Here is a 22,963-nt window from a genome sequence, read left to right as displayed (position 1 = left end):
CCTAAATGCCAGAACTGGACAAGAACCCTCAGTACACAGCAGGACAAACACCTACCTGGATGTGACAGCATTCCCTCACCCATATGCTCCCCTAGACACAACTACGGCAATATAACCAACTAAAACGGGTCACAACTCGTATAGCTCTGTCGCATGCTGGGTCTGTACAAAGTCAATGGTAAGCTTTGAGGGGACTCCTACAGTAGGTAGACCTATAGTTCATTTCCTGGTAGTATTACCGTCGATTACTTTATCACCGACCTCAACCCAGAGTCTCTCAGAGCGTTCGGTCAGCACACTGACACCCCTATCACAGCAAAATCACAGTCTACTTTAACCTCTCTTGGGCAGGTGGGACGCTAGCGCCCACGGTTCACACTATTCAACAGCCAGTGAAAAATCAGAGCGCCAAATTCAAAACCACAAAATGTCATAATTAAAAATTCTCAAACAAAGGACTATTTTACACCATTTTAAAGGTACACGTCTCCTTAATGTAACCACATTGTCCGATTTCAAAAAGGCTTTATGGCGAAAGCATAGTTAGATTATGTTAGGACAGATCCAACACTAGAAAAAGCACACAGCCATTTTCCTAGCAAGGACAGGCGTCACAAAAACCAGAACCAGCTAAAATTATGCACTAACCTTTGACGATCTTCATCAGATGACACTCCTAGGACATCATGTTACACAATACATGCATTTTTCGTTCGATAAAGTTCATATTTATATCCAAAAACAGCCTTTTACATTAGCGCGTGATGTTCAGAAAATATTTTGCCTCCAATACTGCCGGTGAATCAGCACAACAATTGACAAAAATACTCACCGTAAACGTTGATAAAATATTAAACTGTTATTCAAAGAATTATAGATGAACATCTCCTTTATGCAAACGCTGTGACAGATTTCAAAAAAGCTTCACGAGGAAAGCACACTTTGCAATAATCTGAGTACTGCGCTCAGAAAAATACACTAGGCAATACAGATACCTGCCAATTTGGAGTCATCTAAAATCATAAATAGCCTTAGAAATATTCACTTACCTTTGATCTTCATCAGAAGGCACTTCCAGGAATCCCAGGTCCACAATAAATGTTGCTTTGTTCGATAAAGTCCATAATTTATGTCCAAATAACTCCTTGTTGTTAGCGCGTTCAGTTAGCTACTCCAAATGTAGGAAGCGCGTGGAAAATGTCACGACGAAAAGTTTTAAAAAAAGTTATATTTACGTTTGTTCAAACGTTGTATAGCATCAATCTTTAGGGCCTTTATCACTTAGAACTTCAATAATATTCCAACCGGACGATTGCAATGTCTTGAAAAACATTTTGGAACACGGCTAACTCCCACGTGAATGCGCGCCAATGAACGCCAGTACCTTCCTGAGTCAACAACTTCCAACTTCCTCTGTTCGCTCTCTGTTCATCATAGACGCCTCAAACAACTTTCTAAAGACTGTTGACATCTAGTGGAAGCCTTAGGAAGAGCAAAATGAACCCTAAGTCACATCGATAGGCAATGACTTGAAAGGACTACAAGCACCAGAATTCTCACTTCCTGGTTAGATTTTTCTCAGGTTTTTGCCTGTCATATGCGTTCTGTTATACTCAGACTTCATTCAAACAGTTTTAGAAACTTCAGAGTATTTTCTATCCAAATCTACTAATAATATGCATATTCTAGTTCCTGGGCGCGAGTAGTAGGCCGTTTAATTTGGGTACGTTTTTCATCCGGCCGTGAAAATACTGCCCCCTACCCTAGAGAGGTTAAAGGAGCGATAATCAACCATGAGGAGGCATTGAAGCTGAACAAACTGCATACTATTAAGAAATGCTGTAGATGCATGGAGAGTAGTGTAGAAAATTACCAAAAGTGAAGGTATAAACTTAGCAGTAGGAAGCCTGAACAATATCTTTCACCTGAACAATATATTTCACCTATCAGCTAACATATACAATTTAAATTCCAGCAGAAAACCTAAGACAACAATTTTAAATGATTTGATGAAGAATGTAAAAACCGAAGAAAGAAATTGTTTAACATCTCTGGGCTAGGTGGGACGAAATCGTCCCACCTACGCAACAGCCATTGTAATCCCGTGGCGCGATTTTCAAATACCTTAGAAATGCTATTACTTCAATTTCTCAAACATATGACTATTTTACACCATTTTAAAGACAAGACTCTCGTTAATCTAACCATACTGTCCGATTTCAAAAAGGCTTTACAACGAAAGCAAAACATTAGATTATGTCAGCAGAGTACCCAGACAGAAATAATCAGACACCCATTTTTCAAGCTAGCATATAATGTCACAAAAACCCAGAAGACAGCTAAATGCAGCACTAACCTTTGATCTTCATCAGATGACACACCTAGGACATTATGTTATACAATACATGCATGTTTTGTTCAATCAAGTTCATATTTATATCAAAAAACTGCTTTTTACATTAGCATGTGACGTTCAGAACTAGCATACCCCCCGCAAACCTCCGGTGAATTTACTAAATTACTCACGATAAACGTTCACAAAAAACATAACAATTATTTTAAGAATTATAGATACAGACCTCCTTTGTGCAATCGAGGTGTCCGATTTTAAAATAGCTTTTCGGTGAAAGCACATTTTGCAATATTCTGAGTACATAGCCCGGCCATCACGGCTAGCTATTTAGACACCCACCAAGTTTAGCCCTGACCAAACTCCGATTTACTATTGCAAAAGTTTGATTACCTTTGGGGTTCTTCGTCAGAATGCACTCCCAGGACTGCTACTTCAATAACAAATGTTAGTTTGGTCCAAAATAATCCATCGTTATATCCAAATAGCGGCGTTTTGTTCGTGCGTTCAAGACACTATCCGAAGTGTAAATAAGGGTCACGAGCATGGCGCATTTCGTGACAAAAAATGTCTAAATATTCCATTACCGTACTTCGAAGCATGTCAACCGCTGTTTAAAATCCATTTTTATGCCATTTTTCTCGTAAAAAAGCGATAATATTCCGACCAGGAATCTGCGTTTAGGTAAACAGACGAAAGAAAACAAAGCATGAGGTCGACTCGGGCACGCGCCTGAGTCTCACAGTACTGTAACCAGCCACTACCCAAACGCGCTACTTTTTTTCAGCCAGAGCCTGCAAAGCCACGATTCAGCTTTTTCCGCCTTCTGAGAGCCCATGGGAGCCGTAGGAAGTGTCACGTAACAGCAGAGATCCTCTGTAATGGATAGAGATAATCAAGAAGGGCAAGAAATTGTCAGACAGGGCACTTCCTGCATGGAATCTTCTCAGGTTTTGGCCTGCCAAATGAGTTCTGTTATACTCAGACACCATTCAAACAGTTTTAGAAACTTTGGAGTGTTTTCTATCCAAAGCTAATAATTATATGCATATTCTAGTTTCTGGGCAGGAGTAGTAACCAGATTAAATCGGGTACGTTTTTTATCCGGCCGTGTCAATACTGCCCCCTAGCCCTAACAGGTTAACCTATTGTGGTGGTTAATTTCTTTACTATCAAATGAGGAGAGACAAACTTAACACACAAGTCAGAGTTATACTTAAAGGAAATCTTTATTCACTTATTAATAAGGGAGCAGGTCAATACAACACACACATAACAACCATTTGATCCAATAACAGCATTATAACAATCTTGTCATTTCTCCACCATAATCCCCCATTTTGAGAATTCTCTCACTTTTACCAATTATTAATAATACCAATGTCTAAACATATGTCAAACAGAATAACAACACATTGTATTGATACATTTTTCAAAATGGCTTATACTCCCCATCACAGTGTCAACTTCATTGCAGAGCCATGGGATCAGGAAGTTAGACCTATAACCCATCGGGAGAAATCCCAACAATCCAGCAGACCTAATCTGGTGAGATTTGTATCAAAACAGAACAGAACAAACAACACAAACACCACAACTAGACACTCCTTCACATATCACTCAAGAGTGTACATTTCAATCCAAAACCTCACAGGACTGTTACCTCCCCCATTTTGACACGCCTTCCAATGTGAGTAATGTGTCAAAATAAACACTACAACACTACTACTGGTTAAAAATAAAACAATTTCAAATAACAAAAGCAAATTAGAATCACTACCCTTAACTCCATATAGAAAAATAATTGTACCAATACGGTCATAGGAAAATGGAATTAAGACTGCCTACCTTTAGTCAAAGGCAACGCCCTCTCCTTCTTCACACTGGTCCAAATCACCATTATGGCTAAGAACTATAAACTTCATCATAATTATCAATATTACAAATTACCTTAACCTGTTAGGGCTAGGGGGCAGTATTGACACGGCTGGATAAAAAACGTACCCGATTTAATCTGGTTACTACTCCTGCCCAGTAACTAGAATATGCATATAATTATTGGCTTTGGATAGAAAACACCCTAAAGTTTCTAAAATGGTGTCTGTGTATAACAGAACTCATATGGCAGGCCAAAACCTGAGAAGATTCCATGCAGGAAGTGGCCTGTCTGACAAATTGTGTTTCATCTTGGCTCTTTTTATTGAAGACTGAGGATCTTTGCAATAACGTGACACTTCCTACGGCTCCCATAGGCTCTCAGAGCCCGGGAAAAAGCTGAACGATATCGAGGCAGCCTCTGGCTGAAACACATTATCGCTTTTGGCAAGTGGCCGATCAGAGTACTATGGGCTTAGGCGCGTGCCCGAGTCGACCGAATGCTTTATTTTCTTTCGTCTGTTTACCTAAACGCAGATTCCTGGTCGGAATATTATCGCTTTTTTATGAGAAATGGCATAAAAATTGATTTTAAACAGCGGTTGACATGCTTCGAAGTACGGTAATGGAATATTTATAATTTTTGTCACGAATTGCGCCATGCTCGTCACCCATATTTACCCTTTCGGATAGTGTCTTGAACGCACGAAAAAACGCCGCTGTTTGGATATAACTATGGATTATTTTGAACCAAACCAACATTTGTTATTGAAGTAGAAGTCCTGGGAGTGCATTCTGACGAAGACAACAAAGGTAATAAAATGTTTCTTATAGTAAATCTGACTTTGATGAGTGCTAAACTTGCTGGCTGTCTAAATAGCTAGCCCTGTGATGCCGGGCTATCTACTGAGAATATTGCAAAATGTGCTTTCACCGAAAAGCTATTTTAAAATCGGACATATTGAGTGCATAGAGGAGTTCTGTATCTATAATTCTTAAAATAATTGTTATGCTTTTTGTGAACGTTTATCGTGAGTAATTTAGTAAATTCACCGGCAGTGTTCGGTGGGAATGCTAGTCACATGCTAGTCACATGCTAATGTAAAAAGCTGTTTTTTGATATAAATATGAACTTGTTTGAACAAAACATGCATGTATTGTATAACAATGTCCTAGGGTTGTCATCTGATGAAGATCATCAAAGGTTAGTGCTACATTTAGCCACGTTTTTGCATTTTTGAGGAATTTGAATAACGCGCCACGGGATTACACTGGCTGTTGAGTAGGTGGGACGCAAGCTTCCCACCTAGCCCATAGAGGTTAAAAGTAGAATATTTGCAGCCATCCACTTCCTTATGTCTGAAACACAGGCATCCAGCGAGGGCAATTTTGGGGCTTCATCATGTTTCATTGAAATTTAGAGCTGTGTGTCATCCGCATAGCAGTGAAAGTTAACATTATGTTTCCGAATGACATCACCAAGAGGTAAAATATATAGTGAAAACAATAGGTTAAATTGAGTTCCTCAGTTAGGTGGTTAGCTGATTTTTGTCCTCTGACGTCCTTGGGTAGGGTGGAGGAAGTCTGGAAGGGCATCAGGAATCTTTGGGTTGTCCAAGAATTTATAGCACAGCTTTTGATGATCCTTGTTTGGGGTCTGAGCAGACTATTTGTTGTGATTGCAAACGTAATAAAATGGTGGTCCGATAGTCCAGGATTATGAGGAAAAACATTAAGATCCACAACATTTATTCCATTGGACAAAACTAGGTCCAGAGTTTGACTGTGGCAGTGAGTAGGTCCGGAGACGTGTTGTACAAAACCAACTTTTCGAATGGGTCTGTGGACTTTTCCATGTGAATATTAAAGTCACCAAAAATTAGAATATTATCTGCCATGACTACAATAGGTAGGATAGGAATTCAGGGAACTCAGTGAGGAACGCTGTATATGGCCCAGGAGGCCTGTAAACAGTAGCTATAAAAAGTGATTGAGTAGGCTGCATAGATTATGACTAGAAGCTCAAAAGACAAAAAAAGAATATTGTAAATTGAAATTCGCTATCATAAATTTTAGCAACACCTACGCCTTTGCGGGATGCGAGGGGGATTTGGTCACTAGTGTAACCAGGAGGTGAGGCCTCATTTACTACAGTAAATTCATCAGGCTTAAGCCATGTTTGTCAGGCCAATCACATCAAAAATATGATCAGTGATTAGTTAATTGACTATAACTGCCTTGGAAGTGAGGGATCTAACATTAAGTAGCCCTATTTTGAGATGTGGGGTATCACAATCTCTTTCAGTAATGGCAGGAATGGAGGTCTTTATTCCAGTGAGATTGCTAAGGTGAACACTGCCATGTTTAGTTTTGCCCAACCTCGATCGAGGCACAGACATGGTCTCAATGGGGATAGCTGAGCTGACTACACTGACTGTGCTACCTGTTGCTTGTTCTATGTTGCTCTGCTCTGCGTGTGCTCACTGCTCATTGATTGTCTGTATTGTTATTGTAATTTATTTTTAATTACCTGCCCAGGGCCTGTGGTTGAAAATTAGCCATCTGGCTAAAACTGGCACTTTTACTGAAACGTTGATTAATGTGCACTGTCCCTGTAAAAATGTAAATAAAACTCAAACTGCAATCCACTTTAATGACCAGACATTGTTCCACGTAATGGAAGATTATAATGCTAGAATACATTAACTTCCTGCTTTAACTCACTGGTGTTACCTAAACTATGAAACCCAGCAACAGGAATCTAAAATGATCACAGAATTTTTCTGATTCAACTATTCAGACTGCAAATGTCCCTCTGAATCCCTTACAGCCCGATATAGCCCAGTGAGCACGACTCACTTTCACCAGCTCTTGTATTCTTACCAGTAGGAAAAAAACTATATATAACCCATTCTCAACAACGTTCAGCACTTACCTCTATCGTAAGGTTAAAAACAAACTTGACAACTTTCTCTTCTCTTTCGGCTTCACACTTATGAAATGTCCAAGACTTTAAAATCAAATTGTATTAGTCACATGCGCCGAATACAACAGGTATTCACCTTACAGTGAAATGCTTACTTGCAAGCCCTTAACCAACGATGTCATTTTAAGAAAATACTCAAAAAAATTTAAAGTAAGAGATAAGAAAAACAAATAATTAAAGAGCAGCAGTAAATAACAATAGCGGGGCTATATACAGGGGGTACCAGTTCAGAGTCAATGTGCGGGGGCACCGGTGTCGAGGTATTTGAGATAATTATGTACATGCAGGTAGGGTTGTCAAAGTGGCTATGCATAGATAATAACAGAGTAGCAGCAGCATAGGGGGCAAGGAGGGGTGCAAATAGTCTGGGTAGCCATTTGATTAGCTGTTCAGGAGTCTTATGGCTTGGGTGTAGAAGCTGTTTAGAAGCCTCTTGGATCTAAACTTGGTGCTCCGGCACTGCTTGCCGTGCGGTAGCAGAAAGAACCGTCTATGACTAGGGTGGCTGGAGTCTTTGATTTTTTAGGGCCTTCCTCTGACACCGCCTGGTATAGAGGTCCTGGATGGCAGGAAGCTTGGCCCTGGTGACGTACTGGGCCGAACGCACTACCCTCTGTAGTGCCTTGAAGTCGAAGGCCGAGCAGTTGCCATACCAGGCAGTGATGCAACCAGTCAGGATGCTCTCGATGGTGCAGCTGTACTATCTTTTGAGGATCTGAGGACCCAAATCTTTTCAGTCTCCTGAGATGGAATAGGTTTTGTCGTGCCCTCTTCACGACTGTCTTGGTGTGCTTGGAGCATGATAGTTTGTTGATGTGGACACCAAGGAACTTGAAGCTCTCAACCTGCTCCACTACAGCCCCGTCGATGAGAATGGGGCGTGCTCGGTCCTCTTTTTCCTGTAGTCCACAATCATCTCCTTTGTCTTGATCATGTAGAGGGAGAGGCTGTTGTCCTTGCATCACATGGTCAGGTCTCTGACCTCTGTATAGGCTGTCTCATCGTTGTCGGTGATCAGGCCTACCACTGTGTCATCAGCAAACTTAATGATGGTGTTGGACTCGTGCTTGGTCACACAGTTGTGGGTGAACAGGGAGTACAGGAGGGGACTGAGCATGCACCCCTGAGGGGCCCCCGTGTTGAGGATCAGCGTGGCTGATGTGTTGTTACCTGCCCTTAACACCTAGGGTCAGGAAGTCTAGGATCCAGTTGCAGAGGGAGGTGTTTAGTCCCAGGGTCCTTAGCTTAGTCATGAGCTTTGAGGGCACTATGGTGTTGAACGCTGAGCTGTAGTCAATGAATTGCATTCTCACATAGGTGTTCCTTTTGTCCAGGTGGGAAAGGGCAGTGTGGAGTACAATAGAGATTGCATCATCTGTGGATCTGTTGGTGCGGTATGCAAATTAGAGTGGGTCTAGGGTTTCTGGGATAATGGTGTTGATGTGAGCCATGACCAGCCTTACAAAGCATTTCTTGGCTTCAGATGTGAGTGCTACGTGTTGGTAGTCGTTTAGGCAGATTACCTTAGTCCCTGTGTCCAAGAACACTATGGTGGTCTGCTTGAAACATGTTTGTATTAGACTCAGTCAGGGACAGGTTTAAAATGTCAGTGAAGAGACTTGCCAGTTGGTCAGCTCATGCTCGCAGTACACGTCCTGGTAATCCGTCTGGCCCAGCGGCCTTGTGAATGTTGACCTGTTTTAAAGGTCTTACTCACATCCTCTGCGGAGAGTGTGAGCACACCATCGTCCGGTACAGCTGGTGCTCTCATGCATGTTTCAGTGTTGCTTGCCTCAAAGCGAGCATAGAAGTTATTTAGCTCATCTGGTAGGGTTGTGTCACTGGGAAGCTCTCGGCTGTGCGTCCCTTTGTAGTCTGTAATAATAGTAGTCTGTAATAATAGTAGTCGTGTAGTACGATTCTCTTAGTCCTGTATTGACGCTTTGCCTGTTTGATGGTTCGTCAGAGGGCATAGTGGGATTTCTTGTAAGCTTCCGGGTTAGAGTTCCGCTCCTTGAAAGCGGCAGTTCTACCCTTTAGCTCAGTGCAAATGTTGCCTGTAACCTTTGGCTTCTGGTTGGGGTATGTACTTAGTCACTGTGGGGACGATGTCTTCGATGCACTTATTGTTAAAACCAGTGACTGATGTTGTGTACTCCTCAAAGCCATCGGAAGAATCCCGGAACATATTCCAGTCTGTGCTAGCAAAACAGTCCTGTACTTTAATTTTAGCTTGTAAGCAGGAATCAGGAGGAAAGAGTTATGGTCAGATTTGCCAAATGGAGGGCGAGGGAGAGCTTTGTACGCGTCTCTGTGTGTGGAGTAGAGGTGGTCTAGAATTGTTTTCCCTCTGGTTGCACATGTTGATAGAAATTTGGTAAAACTGATTTAAGTTTCCCTGCATTAAAGTCACTGGCTACTAGGAACGCTGCCTCTGGATGAGTGTTTTCCTGCCTGCTTTTGGCAGAATACACCTAATTTAATGCGTTTTTAGTTCCAACCTCGCTCTGTGGTGGTATGTAGATAGCTACGAAAAATACAGAAACTCTCTGGGTAAATAGTGTGGTCTACAGTTTACGGTAAGATACTCAATCTCAGGCGAGCAAAACTTTGAGACTTCCTTAGATATCGTGTACCAGCTGTTTACATAAATGCATAGGCCCCGTGTCTTACCAAGGGCTGCTGTTTTGTCTTGCCGATATAGTGTATAACCTGTCAGCTCTATGTTAATGTCGTTGTTCATCCACGACTGGGTGAAGCATAAAATATTACAGTTTTAATGTCCCATTGATAGGATATACGTGCTTTCAGTTCGTCCCATTTATTTTCTAGCAATTGAATGTTAGCTAGCAGAACGGAGGACAAGGGCAGATTAGCCACTCGTCACCTGGTCCTCACAAGGCACCCTGATCTTTTGCCTCAATCTCAGTTTACTTCTACAGTGAATCAGGGCCTGGTCAGCTGTCAACAGTATATCCCTTGCGTCCGACTCATTGAAGAAACACTCTTCGTCCAGTTTGAGGTGAGCAATCCCAGTTCTGATGTTTAGAAGCTCTTTTCGGTCATAGGAGATGGTAGCAGTGACATTATCTGCAAAACAAGTTACAAACAAATGGCATGATTGGTTGAGGGCCGATAAGACGGCAGCCCTACCCACCGGCGCCATCACTTTACTTTGTAAAGTAACATGTAATGTGCCAAATGTATAAAATGCATCAGTCAATCCAATACTACAGCCATTTACTCCCCACAACTTCGATTATAGCCTAGTTTTATCATGCTATAATTAATACCCATGTTTAGTTATCAATTATGATCAAGGGCACAGCTCTATCACAATTACCTATCCGCTATTATTGGAATTCATTAGATTTAGGTAACTGTCTCTTCTTTGATTCAGTTATTTAAATACGACTCCATTCTCAATATGTTATTCCAGCAGACCATTTAGGCAACAGACAACGTATTACATCGAAATCGCCTCGCTATTTATATTCAATAAATTAGCCTTTCAATTTGAACTAAGCAAACTATAAAACATTCATTTTATATCTTAATAAACAAACACTGGCGGCCGTATCTGGCCAGGCAAAACATACCAATAATTGAATTACAATCAGAAACCCAGATTTTAGTCAATAACATAGACCCAATGCTGTTGAAATGACGAAGAAATCTTGCAAATAACCCAATTACAATTCTCTGTACTTGTAACATCAGGTACAAAATAACGACACAATTCCCCAAAAATTGCCTTAATTAAAGGTCCAAGCAATTTCTCTACAGAGAAATTTAGATTTGTCAAGGCACAAGGCGAGGCCCAAATGTAGACATAGGAGACATATGGTTGGAGTCTTACAATGTTTATTAATCCAAAGGGGTAGGAGTCCAGGAGGTACAAAGTGGCAGACAGGCTCATGGTCAAGGCAGGCAGAATGGTCAGGCCGGCGGGTACAAAGTCCAGAAACAGGCAATGGTCAAAACTGGGAGGACTAGAAAAAGGAGAATGCAAAAAGCAGGAGAATGGGAAAAATGCTGGTTGACTTGGGAAAACAAGCGACACCTGGAGGGGGTAGGGACAATCACGAGGACAGGTGAAACTGATCAGGGTGTGACAAGATTAGCAGTCAACGAGTTAAACATTCATTGATTAGGAAACAGATCTTGCACTTTCTAATAAAAGCAGATTATATTTTCTCATGCAACATATTTCAATTACTTTACTACATCACATTAATCCCGCAATAATAATTTGATGGATACCCTAGGCTTTGTACGACATTATAAATTATGTTGAGATTCCATTTTAATATGCTCTAAGTTTATGGAAAAAGGTTTATTCAATAAATCTAGCAACTCATCTCATAATGGGAAGAAGAATAAAAAATTCAGGCCTTTAGGGCAGTTTTATTTCAAATGTAGCACCCATCCAATAAGCGTTTTTATAGTTACATCATCAGGGTAAGTTAACTAAAAGTGGACACACTCCAATCAGTTTCTGAGACAATTGCCCAGACTTTGTAGACAGTTTAATAATGCTTAAACCTCATCTTTATCAAATGATCCATTAAAGAGACCAAATCAAAACCTACGTATGTCTGCGTATGGGTTGTTTAAGTTGCTATCTCATTATATTCCCAGTATTACTTTATCAAATCTCTAGTAATCGATTATATACACATACACACAAGAATTCATCACATTTTCACATCTTCACAGAATCCATATAAAAGTAAGAAATTGTTAGGTACTCACATCAACCATTCCATTTGGTGTTCAAGGACTCTCCACAGCTACGAAGCAGCTCTCCAAACATACTCCCAGCAGAAGCAAAAAAATAAACGTTTGTTTCCTGGACAAGGACCGGCCAGTCATGGGATCCTCAACGGTTCTCTAACCTCCCAGAAACCATGTCAAAATCAAGCCTCCCAGGAACTATTGACCTTCTGCTTCTTTCTAAAATATCATCCCGCTCTCAATACCCGTGATATTCTATGATGGACAGTGAAGGAACAGAACCCCAAGATAACGTTACATCAAATCTTATTATCCAAATGTCAATCATCTTATTATACATATTTCTATATGCTACTGTCACGTCCTGACCAGTAATAGGGGTTATTTGTTATTATAGTTTGGTCAGGACGTGGCAGGGGTGGTTTGGGCTATGTATTTAGGTAGAGGGGTGTTTGGTTTATGTGGTTCGGGGTTTGTTAGTCTATGTTAGTATTTTTCTATGTTCTATCTAGTCTATTGTAGTTCTTTGTTTAGTTAATTGGGGTTGGACTGTCAATTGGAGGCAGCTGGTTATTGTTGCCTCTAATTGAGGGTCCTATATTTAGGGGTTTGTTTTTCATGGGTTTTTGTGGGATATTGTGCTGTGTATAGCTTTGTGCCTTACCGGCCTGTTATTAGTCGTTGTGTTTTATATACGTGTTTATTTTGGTTTTCCTTCTTTGTCCGAATAAAAGATGAGTGTACATATTCCCGCTGCGTTTTGGTCCTTACCCTACGACAACCGTGACAGAATCTCCCACCAAAAACGGACCAAGCAGTGGAGGGAGCAGCAGCAGTACTCGGTAGAATCGTGGACATGGGAGGAAATTCTGGACGGGGCTGGACCTTGGCACCAGGCTGGGGAATACCGCCGCCCACCGGAGGAGATGGAGGCAGCCAAGGCGGAGCGGCGCCGATATGAGGCCTTGTACGCGCCGATGGGGAGGCACCCCGATGGGGGGGCACACGGGTAGTTTGGCTGGGCCAAGGGTGAGCCCTAAGCCAGCTCCCGTGCTTATTACGAGAAGCATTTGGAGCGGAGAGCTCCGGAGTATGCTGTAGTGCGCACGATCTCGCCCATGCGCATGCACAGTCCAGTGCGAGCGATCCCAGCCCCTCGCAAGTGCCGTGCTAGAGTAGGCATCCAGCCTGGAAGGAGGATGCCTGCACAGCGCATCTGGCCACCAGTGCGCCTCCTAGGCCCAGGCTACCCTACGCCTGCTCTACGCACGGCAACCATCAGGCCTCTGCACAGCCCAGTTCGCCCTGTACCAGCACTCTGCTCGTGCAGGGCTGCTATTACGATCCAGCCAGGACAGGTTGTGTAAGAGGTGCGCTCCAGACCTCCATTGCTTACCCATGGCCCGACGTATCCAGTTCCTGCTTCTCGTGCTGGCCCTGAGGTGCGAATCCCTAGTCTGGCACGTCCAGTACCCACACCACGCACCAGGCCTCCAGCGCGTCAGCCCAGTCCAACTCGGCCTGTTCCGGCTCCCCGCACTAGCCCTGAGGTGCGTGTCTCTAGGCTGGTACCTCCACTACCAGCCCCACGCATCAGGCTTCCAGTGCGTCAGCCCAGTCACGAGCTTCTGAAGACGGTGCCCCGTCCAGTGTGTCCGGCGACGGTGCCCTGTCCAGAGTGTCCGGCGACGGTGCCCTGTCCAGAGTGTCCGGCGACGGTGCCCCGTCCAGAGTGTCATATCACGGTCACACAATGCTTTTCCCAAACATACCTAATCAATTAGTTTAACCTGCAGGAATATTTTCTAATTTCCTAGAATAATGCAACTCATACATCTTTCAATACTTCTAAAATGTGGTACAGGTTTAAAACAATTACAGGTGCACCTTACTACCTTATACTATATCATAAATGGTCTTAACTACTTCACATAGATTCTAGTTTTCATCCAGTTCACACAGATTCCGTATGTTTTAAGGTTAAATGGCTAAAATTAGTTCACACAGATTCTAGATGTTTAACGCTAAATGACCAAACCCAGGGCATACCTGGCTAGCACATTTAAAAAATAATTGGAATTCACCAGTTCTGAGGGTCACTTAGATGGTCACACAGACACTTTTCAGAATGAGGTCCTTCTTCCAATAGGGTTTCACCGGGTACTGTGCTTCACACAGAACCCACAGTCACCCTGGCCCCTCACCCCTGCAGAATACACACTCAGAGCCTACGTAACAAAGGCTTTTCTTAAACTCGACTTTGCGTGTTTCGCTAACCTCTTTCTTTTTTAAAACTAAGTTCAGGATGTGGTATCCACTCGGATCGCTGCCTCTCAGATCAAAGGTGGGTCCATCTGCTCCATTCCTGAAGTGTAGTCTCCCTGAGATCCAAAGTTTGAGGGATCCCTCGTGCCCGGTTTACCCAGGTCGTCAGGAGCGGTCACCAAGTGAAAATTCACATCCCTATCCCCGTCGCCAAATGTGGTGGTTAATTTCTTTACTATCAAATGAGGAGAGACAAACTTATCACACAAGTCTGAGTTATACTAAAACTAAATCTTTATTCACTTATTAATAAGGGAGCAGGTCAATACAACACACACATATAAAGTGAATCAATTGAGTGCTCTACGTTAATGATGGCTGGTCGACGAATCACCCTCAGATGATTCGTTGAGAGCCCCGACACAAAGAAACAAAGTATTTTATAGCCAAGATACACCCCCTTCAGTCTACATGACACACAACAGATGTATGGAATGGGTAACAAGGTTAAGATTTGTATGAAAGACACTTATAATTCACAGCAGACAGTATCTGCTGTAAAAACTGTTCTCATTGTGTAGTGACCAGGGTCTGTCCCTGGAGTCATCTCTCCCTGGTACCATATAGAACAGAAACATTAAGTCATGCTTTGGAATGTGGTATCCCCCAAAGACATCGTAAATCTTCCAGAGGCCCATCCTCAGTAGAACACACACAGATGAGCATTCTAACAACCCCTTATTCTGTTGCATAAAACAACCATTTGATGCAATAACAGCATTATAACAATCTTGTCATTTCTCCACCATACTATCAACCAAAAACACAGAAAACCAGTAAACCTTAGCTTACGCCTTCACTATGGTGAAACACTAAAACAATACAGAAATACACTAAGAAAGAAGGAACAGCATGTTAGAAAACAGCTCATTGTGATTGAAGAATCAATAGAATCAAATCACTTCTGAGAAAATTGGAACACAGGAAACAAACATGAGAGGCTATCTACCCAAAATGGAGATGTATGAATAAACCTACAACCTCTTTGGACAAAGAATCAAGAGCAAAAACATATACATGGTAATTTACTAAACTTAGAATCAGCTATTAAAGACTACCAGAACCCACTGGATTCTCAAATTACATTGAATCGGCTACAGGACAAAATGCAAACCCCCCCAACCAAAAAAGCCCCGTGGTGTTGATGGTATACTAAACTAAATGATAAAATATACAGACCACAAATTCAAACTGTCTGTTCTTAAACTCTTCAACATTACCCTCAGCTCTGGCATCTTCCCTAACATGACCACAATCCACAAATGTGGAATATGTGAGAAGTAATCTCAGAAGAAATCCTCTGCAATATCATCAACAGCAACAGCAGACTCCAATATTTCCTCGGTGAAAACAATGTCCTGAGCAAATTGTCTTTGTAACAGAATACCGTACGACAGACCATGTATACACCCTGTACATCCTTATTGACAAAAAAAACACAAGCAAAGTCTTCTCATGCTTTGTTAATTTCAAAAAGGCTTTTCACTCAATTTGGCATGAGAGTTTGCTATATAAATTGATGGAAAGCGGTGTTGTGGAGCAGTGCACATGACAGTTGAAAATAGCCAATAAACACACATTTCTTTCCTCAGAGCCGTGGGGTGAGACAGGAATGCAGCTTGAGCCAGACCCTCAACATATATGTCAATTAATTGGCGGGGGCACTAGAACAGTCTGCAGCACCCGGCCTCACCTTACTGGACTCAGAAATCAAATGTCTACAGTTTGACACACTGGAAAAAATCTACCAAAAAATGGATCAAATTGGAATGCTATCTGGCCCTAAACAGAGGGTACACGGTGGTAGAATACCTGACCTGTGACTGACCCCAAATGAAGAGAATCCTTGACTATGTGAGCATATCCTTGCTATTGAGGCCACTATAGGCAGACCTGGCTCTCAAGAGAAGACAGTCTGTGAACCCACTGCCCACAAAATGAGGTGGAAACTGAGCTACACTTCCTAACCTCCTGCCAAATGTATGAACACATTAGAGACGCATATTTCCCACAGATCACACAGACCCACAAATATTTCCACTGTTAGTCAAAATACCGCAGTGTGCAATCACAGCAGCAATATATGTGACCCATTGCCATGAGAAAAGGGAAAACAGTGGAGCACAAATTGTAAATACAACCTATATTTATCTGTCTATTTATTTTCTCTTTCATACTTCAACTACTTGCACATTGTTACAACGCTGTACATAGCCAATAATGTAACATTTGAAATGTCTATATTCTTTTAAAACTTTGAGTGTAATGTTTACTAATGGTTCCCTTGTTTATTTCCCTTTTGTTTGTCTATTTAATTTGCTTTTGTAGTGTAAATATGTTTCCCATTGCCTCTAGGGAGAGACTTCAAATGAACTATTCCTGACAGCAACCCATTGTCCTGTATTAATAATGCATGTATTGTCGCTACGGGGCAACTGTGGGGTTATATTGCTGTATTGGGGTATTGATTGACGTTTGTGTGTATGTATATGTGTATGTATATGTATATGTATATGTGTGTGTGTGTATATGTATATGTGTGTTTTGTGCAGGTCCTTGCGTATGTGTGTATGTTTGTCTGTGTGTCCTTTCTTACATGTTAATATGTGTTTGTTTCTTGTTACAGGAAAGTGACCTGCTGACATTTAACATCTCGGCTCACCACTCGTGGTGGAGTGAGCGCGGTCCAGGGTGTGTGAGGAGAGAGATGACCCAGCCAAGGGTGGGCACTGTGGACAGCCAGTCCTACATCTCCGTCATGGGCTGTTTCATGGAGTACCAGTACATAGAGGTTCTACACAGTGGAACACAGATCCTCATCGCTGTGAGTATTATATCTTTATACATCAAATCAAATGTTATTGGTCGCATACACATATTTAGCAGATGTTATTGCGGTTGTAGCGATATGCTTGTGTTCCTAGCTTCAACAGTGCAGTAAAATCTAACAATTCACAACAATACACACAGATCTAAAAGTAAAAGAATGAAATTAAGAACGTACGTACACACGTACGCATGCACACAGTACCAGTCAAAAGTTTGGACACCAACTCATTCCATGGTTTTTCTTTATTTGTACTATTTTCTACATTGTAGAATAATAGTGACGACATCAAAACTATGAAATAACACATATGGAATGATGTAGTAAACAAAAAAGTGTTAAACAAATCAAAATATATTTTAAATTTGATTCTTCAAAGTAACCACCCTTTACCTTGATGACAGCTTTGCACACTCTTGACATTCTCTCAACCAGCTTCATGAGGTAGTCACCTGAAATGCTTTTCAATTAATAGGTGTCCCTTGTGAATTTGTGGAATTTCTTTCCTTCTTAATGCGTTTGAGCCAATCAGTGTTGTGACAAGGTAGGGGTGGTATACAGAAGATAGCCCTATTTCGTAAAGACCAAGTCCATATTGTGGCAAGAACAGCTCAAATAAGCAAAGAGAAACGACAGTCCGTCATTGACTGACCTTCATGTCTTAAGGTAATCTGGAAAATGTCAAGAACTTTCAAAGTTTCTTCAAGTGCAGTTGCAAAAACCATCAATCGCTATGATGGAACTGGCTCTCCTGAGGACCACCACAGCAAGGATGACCCAGGGTTACCTCTGCTGCAGAGGATAGGTTCATTAGAGTTAACTCTACCTCAGATTGCAGCCCAAATAAATGCTTCACTGAGTTCAACTGACACACATCTCAACATCAACTGTTCAGAGGAGACTGTGTGAATCAGGACGAATTGCTGTAAAGAAACCACTACTAAAGGACACCAATAATAAGAAGAGACTTGCTTGGGCCAAGAAACGCGAGCAATGGACATTAGACCGGTGGAAATCTGTCCTTTGGTCTGATGAGTCCAAATTTGAGATGTATAACAGCTGTGTCTTTGTGAAACGCAGAGTAGGTGAATTTATGATCTCCGCATCTGTGGTTCCCACCGTGAAGCATGGAGGAGGTGTGATGGTGTGGGGGTGCTTTGCTGGTGACAGTGTTGGTGATTTATTTAGATTTCAAGGCACTCTTAACCAGCTTGGCTATGACATCATTCTGCAGCGATACACCATCCCATCTGGTTTGTGCTTAGTGGGACAATCATTTGTTTTTCAACAGGACAATGACCCAACACACCTTCAGGCTGTGTAAGGTCTATTTGACCAAGAAGGAGAGTGGTGCTGAATCAGATGACCTGGCCTCCACAATCCCCCGACCTCAACCCAGTTGAGATGGTGCTGAATCAGATGACCTGGCCTCCACAATCCCCCGACCTCAACCCAGTTGAGATGGTTTGGGATGAGTTGGACTGCAGAGTGAAGTAAAAGCAGCCAACAAGTACTCAGCATATGTGGGAACTCCTTCAAGACTGGAAAAGCATTCCAGGTGAAGCTGGTTGAGAGAATGCCAAGAGTGTGCAAAGCTGTCATCAAGGCAAAGGGTGACTATTTTTGAAGAATCTCAAATATAAAATCTACTTTTTTTTAGTTTCTACATGATTCCATATGTGTTATTTCATAGTGTTGATGTCTTCACGATTATTCTACAATGTAGACAATTGTAAAACTCTTGAATGAGTTGGTGTGTCCACATTTTTTACTGGTACTGTATATGTGATGGGATGTATAGACTTTATAGGCAGTATGTGGATGGAATATTTAGTATATCTGTAGAATACGTATGATAGTATATAGTCATCAATAGTTGAATAGGATGGCATTGACTGGAATACAGTATATTTTTTATATACTGTGTTCTATTTATACTGTTCAACATACCTTGTGTCAATTGAAGCTTATCCTCAATGCTGACAAAACTAAACTAATGGTATTTTCTAAAGCAAGAAATAGACCTCTGAACCTTTCACCTATTACTACCTGTCAGGGCAATGAGATTGAAACTGTAACCTCATATAAATATCTTGGAATTTTAATTGATGACGGCCTAAATTGCATATTCAACAACTTACAAAACAATATCAGCTGAAGTTGGGATTTTATTTTTATTTTGAAGCCAGAAGGAGGCTAGCATCAGCTACATTTATACCTATACTGGACTATGGTGATATTTTATATATTAATGCTTCCGCTCAGTGTTTGAGATCAGTTGACACCCTTTACCATGGAGCATTGATATTTATTTTAAACTGCAAAACCCTTACGCACCACTGCACTTTATATACCAGGGTTGGCTGGCCAACTCTAGTCACTCGAAGGCTGTCACTGGTATACTTTTATTTACAAAGCCATTTTATTTGGCCATTTTTATTCTTCAGAAATGTGGTGGGTACTCTCTTTGTTCGCAGGACTTTATCCTGCTAACTGTTCCGAATGTCCGAACTGAATTTGGAAAAGGGATTTTCTGTACTCTACGCCATCAGCTTGGAATGCCTTACAAAATAGTTTTAAACTGGATGAACTTGTGTCGATTAGTGTTTTTAAATCATTGATGAGGGATTTTGAGGATTCCTTGACCTGAAAATGTTTTTAATTTGCTGTTTTATGATTTTGTTATACTCCTGTGATTTTATATGGTTTTTACTAGATTACTTGGAGTTTTTCATGTTGTCTGTCTGTAATTGTGTCACAATCACTGTCCTCGAACTCCCTGTCATATATAAGCCAAGGCGCAGCGTACCGGTAATTCCACATACTTTATTGAAGAAAAACCAAACAAAACAATAAACAGGTAAAACAGAAAGAAACGTGCTCAAAGGCAGCTGCACAAAAACAAGATCCCACAACTCAAGGAGGGAAAAAGGGCTGCCTATGTATGGTTCCCAATCAGAGACAACGATGGACAGCTGCCTCTGATTGGAAACCATACCTGGCCAAAACATATAAATAAAATACATAGAATGCCCACCCCATATCACACCCTGACCTAACTAAACAGAGAAATTGCTCTATCAGGTCAGAGCGTGACAAATTGTGTAATGACTTGGTGCTGCCTATCTTGGCTAGGATGCTCTTGAAAAAAAGATTTCAAATCTCAATGAGTCCTTCTTGGTTAAAAAAAAAAGTCAAATAAAATTTTCATAATTATACAAATGAGATGAGTAAAACAGTATGTAAACATTATTAAAGTGACCAGTGATTCCATGTACATAGGACAGCAGCTTCTAAGATGAGTAAAACAGTATGTAAACATTATTAAAGTGACCAGTGATTCCATGTCCATGTACATAGGGCAGCAGCTTCTAAGCTGCAGGGTAGAGTAACCAGGTGGTAGCCGGCTAGTGACAGTGACTAAGTTCAGGGCAGGGTACTGGGTGGAGGCTGGCTATTGAACACTCTGATGGCCTTGAGATAGAAGCTGTTTTTCAGACTCTTGGTCCCAGCTTTGATGCACCTGTACTGATGTCACCTTCTGGATGATAGTGGGGTGAACAGGCCATGGCTCGGGTGGGGTATGTCCTTAATTATCTTTTTGGCCTTCCTGTGACATCGGGTGCTGTAGGTGTCCTGGAGGGCAGGCAGTGTGCCCCCGGTGATGCATTGGGCAGACCGCACTACCCTCTGGAGAGCCCTGCAGTTGCAGGCGGTGCAGTTGCCGTACCAGCCTAAAAGGTTGCTCTCAATGTTGCATCTGTAAAAGTTTGTGAGGGTCTTAGAGGCCAAGCCAAATTTCCTCAGCCTCCTGAGGTTGAAGAAGCACTGTTGCACCTTATTCACCACACTGTCTGTGTGGGTGGACCATTTCAGTTTGTCAGTGAAGTATACGCAGAGGAACTTGACGCTGTTCACCTGTGCTCCCTCTGCTGTCTATTGAAGTCCACGATCAGCTCCTTCGTTTTGTTGAGGGAGAGGATATTTTCCTGGCACCACTCCACCAGGGCCCTCATCTCCTTCCTGTAGGCTGTCTCGTCATTGTTGGTAATCAGGCCTACTACTGTTGTGTTGTCTGCGAACCTCATGATTAAGTTGGAGGTGTGTGTGTGTGTGTGTGTGTGGCCACGCAGGCATGGGTGAACAGGGAGTACAGGAGGAGGCTGAGCATTCACCCTTGTGGGGCCCCTGTGTTGAGGATCAGCGTAGTGGAGGTGTTGTTTCCTATCTTCACCACCTGGGGGCGGCCTGTCAGGAAGTCCAGGATCCAGTTGCACCGGGCGGCGTTCAGACCCAGGACCCCAAGGTCAATGATGAGCTTGGAGGGTACTATGGTGTTGAAGACTGAGCTGTAGTCAATGAACAGTATTCTTAAATAGGTATTCCTCTTGTCCAGATGGGATAGGGCAGTGTGCAGTTTGATGGCAATTGCATCATCTGTGGATCTATTGGACCTGTATGAAAATTGAAGTTGGTCTAGCGTGGCAGGTAAGGTGCAGGTGATATGATCCTTAACTAACCTCACAAAGCACTTTATGATGACAGAAGTGAGTGCTACGGGGCGAGGCGATAATCATTTAGTTCAGTTACCTTTGCTTTCTTGGGTACAGGAACAATTTTGGACATCTTGAAGCAGGTGGGGACAGCAGACTGGGATAGGGATATATTGAATGTCTGTAAACACTCCAGCCAACTGGTCTTCGCATGCTTTGAGGACGCGGCTAGGGATACCGTCTGGGCCGGCAGCCTTGTGAGGGTTAACACTCTTAAATGTCTTACTCACGTCAGCCACGTAGAACGAGAGCCCACAGTTCTCGGGAGAGGACCGTGTCGGTGGCACTGTGTTATCCTCAAAGCAGGCAAAGTGTTTAGCAAGACTTCAGTGTCTGCGGCGTGGCTGGTTTTCCGTTTGTAAACTGTGATTTTTGTGTCTGAGCCGTTGAATTGCGACTCCACTTTGTCTTTGTACTGACGTTTTGCCTGTTTGATTGCATTACAGAGGGCATAACTGCACTGTTTGTGTTCGACCATATTACCATATCACCTTACCGTGGTTAAATGCGGTGGATCGCGCTTTCAGTATTGCGCGAATGCTGCAATCTATCCACGTTTTTTGGTATAGTTATTACATACAGACAGAGCAGTGAAGCCGAGGGTATGCACTGTCTACGGCTGTCTGATGGGCGGGTGACCTCTGTGGTGGGGGAGATGCAAGAGCGAACTGTGGAGTTTTATACGGAATTGTATAGGGCAGAACTATGTGATCCTTTGTGTGCTCAGGTTTTGTTTGCAGAACTTCCTAAGCTCTCTCTGGCACAGAGGGATGAAATGGACATTCCTCTATTGTCCCATGAACTGGCAGAGGCCTTTACCCAGAAGTCCCCTGGCTGTGCACTTGGGGTCGATGGACTCCCAGTGGAGTTTTATAAAAAAATTCTGTGGAATAATTTGACTTTTGCATGTTGCGTGAGTGCGTCGGGGTAGGAAAGTTGACGATGAGCTGCCGTCGGGTGGCTCTGACTCTCCTGCCCAAAAAAGGGGACTTGTGTGAACATAAGAACTGGAGGCCTGTGGCATTGCTTTGTGCGGACTACAAGATATTTGCCAAGGTCCTTGCTAACAGACTGAATTCTCATATGGACTCTATTGTACACAAGGACCAGACATATTGTGTACCGGGACGCTCAATCATGGACAACTTGTTCTTAATCAGGGACAGAGAGGTTCTAATGTGAACTTTGGACTGGTCTCTTTAGATCAAGATAAGGCTTGATAGAGTGGACCATGAGTATCTATATAATGTGATGTCTGGGTTTGTGTATGCTGAAGCGTCATGTATGGTCAAGGTGGGAGGGGGACTCAG

The 22,963-nt window shown here is 42.3% G+C and overlaps 1 protein-coding gene across 4 annotated transcripts in view; it reads left to right on the top strand.

The window, feature by feature from the left end:
* The window catches only part of LOC106600545 (sodium/potassium-transporting ATPase subunit beta-1-interacting protein 4), a 135,730-nt gene that overhangs the window by 59,272 nt on the left and 53,495 nt on the right, over positions 1 to 22,963 (top strand). For all 4 annotated transcript variants that reach the window (XM_014191978.2, XM_014191977.2, XM_014191975.2 and 1 more), the window contains one exon: positions 16,900 to 17,097. In XM_014191978.2, coding sequence (XP_014047453.1) covers positions 16,900 to 17,097 — 198 coding nt within the window. The remainder of the gene's footprint in view (positions 1 to 16,899; positions 17,098 to 22,963) is intronic.

The sequence above is a fragment of the Salmo salar genome, chromosome ssa03 (genome assembly GCF_905237065.1).
Source record: "Salmo salar chromosome ssa03, Ssal_v3.1, whole genome shotgun sequence".
Classification (NCBI taxonomy): domain Eukaryota; kingdom Metazoa; phylum Chordata; class Actinopteri; order Salmoniformes; family Salmonidae; genus Salmo; species Salmo salar.
Note: the sequence above shows the minus strand (reverse complement) of the source record. Positions and strands in the feature narration are given on the sequence as shown.